General features: G+C 34.8%; 1 protein-coding gene across 1 annotated transcript; it reads left to right on the plus strand.

Annotated features, from left to right (window-relative positions):
• The first annotated feature begins 6,024 nt into the window (after positions 1-6,024).
• Positions 6,025-6,697, plus strand: LOC129744536 (uncharacterized). The gene is made up of 3 exons (XM_055737114.1): positions 6,025-6,095; positions 6,243-6,349; positions 6,416-6,697. The coding sequence occupies exons 1-3, from the start codon at positions 6,035-6,037 to the stop codon at positions 6,671-6,673; spliced, it is 426 nt and encodes a 141-aa protein (XP_055593089.1). The 5' UTR covers positions 6,025-6,034; the 3' UTR covers positions 6,674-6,697.
• The last annotated feature ends 4,466 nt before the right edge of the window (positions 6,698-11,163 follow it).

Genomic DNA, 11,163 nt, shown 5'->3' on the forward strand with positions numbered 1-11,163 from the left:
TTCTCGAAATGATTCAAAATTTCGATGAAGATAAACTAAGAGAAATCCTTAGTTTCCTAGAGAAAGCTCGAATGAAAATTTAAAAAAGTCAAAACATCAAAGTTGAATTAATGATGAAAAAAAAAGTCCCTATACCAGGAAGTAAAAATACACAAAAAAATCTTCGTAGTGGTGATATAGAGTATCAATCCCTCCGCTGTTTTCCAGTTGGAAACAATAGTGGTGCTTTCCCAGTTCTTGAGCTCCATAGTCAAGGCACTTCTCGATACTCCGCAGAAAGGTTCAGGTCCAATCAACAATCCCTGAGATCCTTCCCTAGCTAGTTGGTCTGCTTCTTCGTTCCCTAGGATACCCCAGTGGCCTGGTACCCAGAATAAAGATACTCTCTTCCAGGAGTCTTAGGTGACATCTACAATTTTCAGAACGATACCGACTAAAACGTTTTCAGGCCTTTCTGGGCTGATTACGTAATCTTTTAAGGTCGGCATTCCACCAGGCATGTTTCGTTGATTTGATTCTCTGCTGGTGCTTCATGGGTACATTTTGTTTGAAAACAGAGTAAATCTTAAAATAGAAAAAATTCAACGGCGGACTCTAGATCGCTTGCTGCTTCTAGAAAGTAAATATATCATTCCAAGATATGATTGAAACATTTTTTTTTTAAGAAATGAAAAGCTATAAAAAAATCTTAACCTTTACTTAAAATTCAAAAATCTCTCAAAAATATGCAAAAAAACAATATTAGCTGAAAATGCAGCGTTTTCATGAACTCATTTTGAAAAATCATGTATTTAACACAAATTATCTTTTGAGCCTATAAAAGCCGTTATTTTTTACCTATACAATGCAAAAAAAATTATCTTGGATGAATGGCGGTGAATCCGTGCACCCATAGTAAATTTTTCTACTAATAACAAAATAATACTTCAACGCCAACAATATTAGGTGTAATTTATAAGCAACATGTTGAAAAACTTCAAATATCTTCTACGACAAGTGAACTTCTAGACATTGAAGTGAAACCGAGCACCCATGGTCAATACCCATAACTATTTAACATTATTTTCTAATAAGATTGATAATGTACTTTAATTATTTTATAATTATTTCAAATATTCAATTCATGACATACAACCAATCGTTAATTATAGCAATATGCTCCTTATGGGTTGTTCAGATCCCGGCAACGTCTATGTATCGTGTGACCAACATCTTTTAAATAAGTGCTGGTGAATCTCGTTTTTAAGCTTTTTTTTCCTCAAATTTAACCTTTTTTTTCCTTGAGAGCGAGGAGATGAAAGCTTAAATCTGAGGAAAAAAGCTTAAATCTGAGAGATGTGCTCCACATGGTTTGTTTAACGTTGCCGGGATCTGGGGTTGTTACGTTTTTGCTCTTTTGAAGTGTGCGTAAAAACACGCTCTCAAACCACTGGGCTCTCTATACATGGAAATTCTGTTTCTTAGTTTTTATGTCTATGTATTGTGTGATCAACATCTTTTGAATATGTGCTCGTGAATCTCGTTTTTAAGCTTTTTTTTCCTCAGATTTAAGCTTTTTTTGCCTTGAGAGCATAGGAGACGAAAGCTTCAATCTGAGGAAAAAAGCTTAAATCTGTCAAAACGAGGGGAAAAAAGGGGAAATCTGAAAGATGTGCTCCATACGGTTTGAATAGCGTTGCCGCCGCATGTGTAGAGCAAAGGCGGTACAATTCATGGGAGCTTTTCATCAACATGCCCTCTAGCCTAAAATTTCAACACCTATCAAGCTTTCTCCTATTGGCGCACTAATGCCTGTGTATCCTCTTTTCTTTCATATTCCTATGAACAATACAAAATTCTCTCTAGTTTTCATTCCGCCGAGTGTGAGTAATGGAATTATTGTTACATGACGGTTACAGTTTGTATCCTGACAATAACATCCATACATCCCTCGTCGAACTGTCAGCCGTTTGATGTGTAGCGCTTCCTCTATCTCCCTTTCTTTCGTACGGCCACATGCTTCACGACCTCAGTCTACAACCGTCTATGTTAAGCGTCGGAGCTTTCGCGTGTGATAGAGAACGACTTGCGCACAGATATTCAGGCTACCGGTTATTCAGAAACCGGAGATTTCCTGGTGATTTTCCAGTATTTTACACCGAGCATGCCACTTAAAATTATAGTCATTAGTTTAAAATGTTATGATTTTGTTTTGATTTTTTTTTAAATAATATAGACATTTCTTTACCGATTTTATTTAGTTTTCAATAGTTAAATCAATTAAAAAAGAAGCTGCTAGAAAAATTTAATAATTAGATTCAAGGCACCCAAATCATTTAAAATTATCTTTCAACTGTTTGCACCTAGGAAGAATGTCAATGTTGTGGCCTTGAGTAATTTATCAAAACTTTTTTGAATGTGATGTAAATCATTAAAACAAACGGAAATACAAAATGAAATTGAGACTAGTGAGAGGAAATAAATGATGAATAAGAAGCCATTTTCAAAATTACACCGCTTTAAAAGTTCTTAGCTTAGCTTAGCTTGTTTGACTACTCATATCCACCTTCAATCATTTAACCCGAAATGCTTCACTAACATTATTTTGAAACATTTTAATTCTTTGATTAATTGGACAAACATATTGAATACATTTCGAGCTCCATGATCACAGGCGTGGCTAAGTAGAACGAGTTCCACATCGCCAATGGTTGCTATTCCGTGATTGATCGAGGCCATCAGTTTTGTGCAAGGGCCAAAACAATGCAGCTTGGGATTAGCAATTCATTCTCAATGCACAAAACTCATGCTCTCCCTTTAAAAAAGATCAATAACAGCGCCGGCCACGTCCTAGTAGTCAATGAGGGATGAAGGAAGGATTGTTAGTAAGATACTTTTTAGGATCAACCAAAAATCTGTTATTCCAGTATTCTTCAAAAGCATATTTGAAAAATTCTGAAACAATGATAAGTCAGTATCACCAGCAATAGAAACCGTCTATACGTCTGCGAATCTATATTCAAGTATCTCAGGAATGGGTTGAATTAGTAAGGGAGAGGTCGTAGATCAGGAGCCATTTTTGGTAAATGGTGCGATCTTCATTTTACCTACACCTCCTATGCTCCTAGACATTTCCTTACAGAACTCCTATTAACATGCGCAAAGCGATTTAAATTTAAAAATTCAAAAAAATTAACACTCTAATAATAAGAAAAGTAACCATTCGAATATCCCACAACCTAGCTGTTTCCCTACAGTAATCTCTAACACAGGACAGAATCAAAAAGACTTCTGAAGAGAATTAACAAATACACACCAAACCAAATCATGGTATGAAGAATTTAAAAAATGCAGATGATGCAATTTGAAAACATATGAGAAAGGTTTGCATAAAATTTGTCATTTGAAAAACTTTGCGATTCGTTGCAAATATCTGCCTCATATTTTGTTGTTTAATACTATTCAGTGCTCAATTATTTCAGTTTTCATTTTAGCCTCTCTATAAAGATTAATTAAAATATACTTTTTCTTGTACTCAATTAATTAATCTGACAGTTAGATATTACATTGACAGATTACAAAAATAAAATTGATTCATTCAAATTGATCATTTGAAAAAACATATCTCTATATTGTAACATTTTAAACCTCTTTCACAATCATTGTTACTGTATATATAAATTTTTTATGTGGAAACAAAGTCGATTTTCTTTAAACATTTTGTTTAATCTTAAAAAAAAATCACTCATAAATAAAAAATCAATGAATATTTTGAATACAAATTAAAATATCGCTATCGAAGTTTTAATAATGGTGCTGAATGATATTACAATTTTTTATGCACTTCGATATGAACTGATTTTTGCAGATTTCGCATGAAGAATACCCTGCAATCCGTGTTGATATCACAACTCTCACAATCTACTGCACTTTGAATTTAATAAAATATCAAAACATTTAAATTTTTCAATTTTTTGACACGAGATAAAATTGTTTGCGTCTTATCTAGTCAACGCCTACTCCGAATCCAATTACACCGCTTTAAAAGTTCTATCAAGAAAATTCATATGAAATATAAGAAACACGTTCATAAACATAGAAACGATTAAAGAAGAAAATATAGAAAATATATTAGGTGGTATGAATAAGAAAATAGCAATTGCTTCGATAGCTTTTACTCAGGTCGAACTTTAGAATAGCAAAATTTGAAAGCATTTGCTCAACTAGATATGAAAAAGCAGAGTAAGACATTTACTCTTAACCAGCTCCTTAAATATGCATGCCATTCGAAGTATTTGACTCACAAAACTGCTCGAAAATAGCAAAAGCAATTACTAGAGCTTTATTCATATCAGCCAATAAGCTTCACATAAGTACCTAAATTTCACGCAGAGCAATAGATTATATCCCTGAGGAAGATGCCAATCAGCATAGAAACGTAGAATCAAGCAAACATCTATTCAAGAAAATAAAGACTGATATGCTGAAAAACAATTACATTAAGTCAACCAGTCTTCTTCTTCTTATTCTACTCGTCGATGCTATTTTTAGACTCGGAAATGTCTTATCGACTAGCTCCTATTAAGGTCCAGTTACAGAGACTAAATGACCAGCGGTAACCGTTTATACTCCCTAGAGTTTACAATCTTTTACACTCCGTAAAGATATTTTTTGTATTCTTTCAAACCCCGCAGAGTTTACAATATTCGTTTTCTTTGTTACGTTGTTTCATTTCGTTGTATTTGTGTTCGTTTTACGTCCGAAGATTTTCGTTTACCTAGATTCTAAAGTGGCGGGATTCGATCCCTGGACGGTTTTTTTTTCTCCAAGAGCAGGAAAACGACCGCGGCAGTAGATTTTCCCCCCTTTAAATCAGACATAAGACCTGCTCACTATTTATTCATAATTTCTCAGTAAACTTCATGCTGATCGGTCGAACGGCGTGGATTTGTACACACTAAGATTGCAATTATTCTGCTCGGGATACTGACTTTCCGAACCACAGGGAAATTGCTCAATTTAGACGAAGTTCGAAAGGGAACTCATCCGAATCTCGGGACACTTCATCTCTCCTGAAATCCGAGACAAACTTGCTACGAGAGCACAGGAATTCGAAAGAATCCACTAAAGTCGGGACAGTGGTCTCCTGAGTCACGTTAGTTACACGTCTTGTAAAATTTGTTGTCTCTTGCTATCATACATAATAAAACAACAAGATGTTTTTCTCTTTTTCACCATACGTTTTGCGCTCAGTCAGCTACCGTTTGTTGTTTTCTTCTTCTTCTTCTTTCTTCTGGTTTCAGCAGGGGTCTGCTGATGTATTATGGACCGGTATCTCTGACCATATGTCCAGTATATCGTTTAAAGTCATTTGACTGTCGGTTCATGTTAACGATGTGGGCTTGGTTTATCAGTTTTGTTTTTCATAGTATCCGTTTTTTAAAGGTCTACAGGCTTCCTCCCAAACTAGGCCGATATGGTAGTGGCGACGAACTTGGTGTCCACTCCACACAGCCATCTTTGTTTGGTTTAATTAGATATGGATTTTGGCAGTTTTTATGAAACTTACTATTTCTTTCAGTTGGTCAATATTTTTTTGCTTTAGTAAGTCAATAATATTTCCATATTTTCCATCGAATGTGTAGTTACTTCTAACTCTATTAAATCGGGGGCAAAATAATATCAGATGTTCTGCATTTTCTGGCTTATTACAGATATTACAATTTCCTTCATCTTCGATTTTCATAATGTGTAACCAGTACTTCGAATAATCATGTCCGGCCATAATTCGGTTAAGCATCTTTATTTCAGCTCCATCGAGTGGTATATTCTTAAACCACGGTTCGGTATTGAATTCGTCTTGTATTTGGAAAAACTTTTTTCCTTTGTTTTCCAAGAGCGCATAGTCAGTGTACCATTTTTTTGTTACTTCCTCCTTAGTGTTTTTAAATAAACTAAAAGCATCTTTGAGAAGTATTGGGTTATCTATACCTTGTTCGGTGTTAGCTCCTCTGTTTGCTAGTACATCTGCGACTTCATTACCACTGAGGCCGACATGGCTTGGTATTTGTTGTTTTCGTTTTTGTTCGATTATTACGCGAGGTTTAAAATTTTCGGTTAGTTATAATCGTTTTCTGTAATGTAGTGGATTCCTTTTGCAAAATAATAGAAAGTGGAATTGTAGTTGAGCTCTGCAGCGAAAAAATCCATTCGGTGCTTAAATACGTACAACTCTAACCTAGTTCTTTCATATGAATTTATAGGTATAGCAGCAGCTATGGAAAATATTAGGCAGAACCTCGTAAAGAAACTTCTTCCGGAAATTAAATCGATGCGAGTGGAAGAAGTTGTTCAAGTATCGTCCTTTTCGGTAAGATTGAATTAATTGATGGTTTCCTGAAACAGTTCTCATGTTGATTTTTTTCTTTTCTTCCAGTTTCTTCATATTTCGATTCGGATACAAAATACATTCGTGACAGGTTTCGGAGCTTTTTTGTCTGTCCGGCTGATTAAATTTGACTCGGTTTTCTGGCATGAACCTGGTGCACAAGGATCTAAGTTTCAATTTGCGGCACCAAAATTGGTAATTGTTAGGGACCAGTTTGAACCCGATAGGTCAAAAATCAGTGAGTATCATGCACCGCATACCATTTATTTAGACCCATATCTAAAGTCAGTGATCGCGGAAATGTGATAAATATGTAAAAAATAATGGAAATAGTACCAAAAACGCAGCAATGACAAGCTAAATAAAAATTACTACCATTAATTTGTTTTTCACTCATAGATTTTTACGATAAGAAAATGTAAAAATTTGTTTTCTGCAAGAATATTAGCAAACCCAATGAATTGAGCATATAGTTCCTCTTTTTCATTAAATTTGCTAGTATTCTTAAAGAAAATAAATTTTTACATTTTCTTAAATTTGAGAAATTTTTTTTATGGATTTCCTAGGACGGAAGCCGTCCCGAAGCTACAGGACTGTGCTCAAACTCCCTGCAATTTACAGGAGAACACTGCTGCGAATGTACAGAAAAATTTGACAGTTGTTTTCCTGAGCTCTTTTTCTGTCCTGAAATCGTCCTGTAATTTCAGCTGTTGAAAATACAGGACGAAATCGTCCCGACCACAGGAGAAAAGATTAAGTGTGTATAGCGTTTATTGTTAATTTTCATATCAACATAGCTTAACTATGCAACTATTGATTAATTTTTTTCTTAGATTGACATGGATTAATTGATAATGTTTAGTTCTTTTGAAATATCGTAACTACACTTTTAATGACTTATTTCAGCTGCCAATCACGTTTTGATGGAATCAGTAGATGTGAATGTTTCCTTATAATTTATTATGAATTTTTGTGCATTCATACACGTCCGAAAAACGCTTTTGATTTTCCGAAAGTAAAAACCTCTACTTTTGCCATAAGCGAGTGCAGTAATGTTGAACAAATTATTAAATTCAGAATTCGAGGCATGCCAATTTGGGGTTTCAGCTCTTCACCGATGACGAAGACGACGACCAGACGCCGAATGATTGAAATGTGAGCCCTACTGGAAAAGTTGACATAAAAACTAGAAGTACCAAGAAACACGCGTAACATCGAACTTGCAACAAGCCAACTTCATGTTTTACAAGAGATGACAATGCAGCCTGCTCGCCTGCAAAATTCTCCTGGCCTCCCAGTTTTCTTCCGGCTGACTGTTCCTTCAATTTATTGTTCAGACATTCCTCTACCAGGATGAAAAAATGAAAAATCTGTCGATTCCGCAATATGAGCGATTGGAAATCATAATTTATTATCATAACAACCACTATTGATGGTCATAACATATCTCGGGGGCAGCCACGAGAAATCGAGACGCTCGCTGCCTTCTGGAAGTTGCATGCAGGGCACATGTCCTTTCCCGTCCTGGTGCAAGTGAAATCGAAACTGCTTCCCGTCGTTTTCGCCGTCATCATCTGAAGGAAAAGGATCGATTGGCTGGTGGAATGAAAAAAAAGGTCACCAAATTACTGCTGCAGCACTGCACTCTCTTACACATTGGCGCACATCACAAGAACTCATCACATGATAAATGGTTTTATTATACAAAAATGCACCTCTCTGCTGCTGCACAATTGCTTTTTTTTCTTCCGCAGAAACTTTACCCTTTCCGTCCGGAGGAGGTAATGGAGCGATTGTTCGCGGAAAATGTCCTCGTATGAAAAGCATAGGTTGTGTTGCTTTTGAGGTACATACCTACACGATTATTTGAACTAAAAAGTGTAAAAAAAAAAGTGAAATCATGAGCGCTAGTATTAGACGTAATTAGGCTGGAACAATATCATATTCTACTTTTTACATTTCTCCTTAAAGTTTTTCGAAAATCCCGTAGAAGATTATGAAAAAATAAAAGTTTTAGTTGAAAAATTTGAAAAAAAAATCAAAAATTTAAACGATTGAAAGAGCAACAATTATATCAAACAGTTGGGAATTCTGTCATCTATTGTATTCGATTTTTTTCCAAGTTTTCGCTCTAAAATAATTTTTTCTCATTTTTGGGAAATATAGATTTTATATATATTTTTTGTATAAATGTTTGAATTTTTGACTCATTTTGAATTCCCCTTAGTAAAAATGCTACAGTTATAGAGTACTCCTATATTTCGTCACGCAGCATAAATTCGTTCAAAAAAATTGTATATCGTATATCGAAATACCGTATAAAAATTCAGTGATTCCAGTACAAGTTCTTAGAAAATCCAAAAAAACGTTCCTGTTTCGATATTTTCACATTTGTATTAATCGTTGTTCATTGGAATCTTATTCAGTAGCATAACAAGAACATTGATTTGACCAAAAAATAATGACAGATTGTAGAAGAATATTTATCAACTTTAAATGTTAAGATGATGAAGATTTTCCTTCAGTATTTATATCTGTTTGCATTATTTTTGATGGAACAATTGCAAATATGGGGAATATTTTTCCATTCCTTTCATAAGTTATTTGTGGCTGAGTTGTTTTCTCGAGAAACTTGAGCGCTACAATCGACGTCTAGATCGTTTTCGAAAGCATGTTATTGCTTGTAGATATAAGAAAAAGCTTTCGATAAATGTTGGATTTATCTGGATCACAACGGGGTTTGTCTTTTATTTGAATTCTGGTTAAATCCTTGATGACTCAATTCACCTAGATCTGTTTTGCCATGTTTCAGTATTTTTGAAAATATTTTTTTTATTATCTTAAAAACTGACGCAAAAAAATGTTATGACTTGCATTTATATCTTTTAGCTTGCCAGATTGCCTGGTTTAAAACTTGCCCGGATCCTTGTTGCCTGGACTTCGTAGAAAAAAGCCCATTATCTATTCGCTTTATTTTTCGAAACCAACAAAAAACTCAAATTTAGTTTTTTTTGCGTCCAATATCAAATACCTGGAGTTTGTCTGGTTTACAGATCAAATTGCCCGGAACTGTCAAGGTCAACTACAAATGTGAGTACAGTTGTTTGAAAATGGGTGTTTTTCTATGCAAAACCAGACTATTTTTTTCGTAACTCTTAAAGAGGAGAATTTCTAACTTTGGTGTCTTTATTTGAAAGTTGCGAATACAAATAAACTACGAAATGGTATTTTTATGCAGAATTTTTTAAATTTTCTAACTAATATCAAATGTCTCCAAAAATCATAATTGAAAAAATCTGCAAAATTATGTTCAGCGGAAGTTCTAATCGCGCTCGAAACTCATTATTAACCTGGCGTATAATTTCGGTCGAAGTCCTCATCAAACCATGTAATTCACATAAATCTCGACGGAAGTTCTGGTCGCGCTTTTAAATTCACAATGAATTCAACGAAAGTCCTCATCGTGCCTCGAAATTTATTATAAACCTGGTGGAAGTTCCAATCGCGCCTCAATATTTATAGTTATTTCGGCGAAGTCCTCATCGTGCCTCAGAATTCACATCAATCTCGGCGGGAGTCTTCATCACGCATAAAAATTCATTATAAATCTGGCAGAAGTGCTCATCTCGCCTCGTAATTCACAGTCAATTTGACGGAAGTCCTGGTCGCGCTTCAAAATTCATAACGAATTCAGTGAAAATCCTCATCGTGCCTCGTAATTCATTAAAAAACCTGGCAGAAGTTCTCATCGCGCCTCAAAATTCACAGCCAATTCTGCGGAAGTCCTCATCGTACCTCGAAACTCATTATAACCCTGGCGGACGTCCTCGCGCCCAAATAATTCACAGCCAATTCGGCGGAAGTCTTCATCGCGCCTCGAAACCCATCGCGCCTTGTAATTCACTAAAAACCCGGCGTAAGTCGTCATCTTGCCTCAAAATATCGATCTCGGCGGAAGTTCTCATCGCGCCTTTTTAAACATAGTTTAGAGATACATTACCTAAATCATTGATGATTTTCTGTTATTATAAGGAAAGATTAGGGCATAACGAGCGCCCAAAGCAAAAAGAGCACCCTCTTTCGACCGAAAGCACGCATTTAGAAGAAAAATTGATGCAAATCACATTTTCAGTTCATCGAGTATCCATCCCTTGACAAAAATGTAATCTTCTCTTCAATTACACCTGAAGATATTTTTAAAAAACTAACATTTTGAAAGTACTTAAAATACTATAATTTTAGAGCACAAGGAATAAAGTTTTTTATAGGATAGATGTATAATTTTAATCTATTATAAACACACTGCTAAATGATGTACACATATGTATATCCTCAAATTTCATTTTAATTCCCACTGGGATTTTAGCTTAGTTAGTGCCAAAACTCGTTTTTACTTAAACTTGTTGACTTGGAGCAAAAAAAGCGTCATTGCATTGGTTTTGGCAGATTCAGGGCTAGAAGTTGGTCACTTTTTAGTAACTTTGTCACTTTTTTCAGGCTGGTCACTCACAAGTTACTTTTTTCGAAATTTGGTCACTAAAGTCACTATTTTTTTTTAAATAATTTCCTTTAGACTATTTTTTATTAAATTGTTTTCTCCTTTCTTTCCTTTCGAGTCCTGTGGGAATTCACACGACCTTAATTGAGAGAATAACTCAGATTCAGAAAATGAAGATTATTGTTTTGTTTGCTTTGATATATTACGCTTAAATATTATTTGCATTAAAATTTGAATTTAAGCATAAATCGTTTTTCGCCTTAAAAATATGTATTTTTTTTTGTTTATTTGAGACACT

Source organism: Uranotaenia lowii, chromosome 2 (assembly GCF_029784155.1).
Source record: "Uranotaenia lowii strain MFRU-FL chromosome 2, ASM2978415v1, whole genome shotgun sequence".
Lineage (NCBI taxonomy): Eukaryota > Metazoa > Arthropoda > Insecta > Diptera > Culicidae > Uranotaenia > Uranotaenia lowii.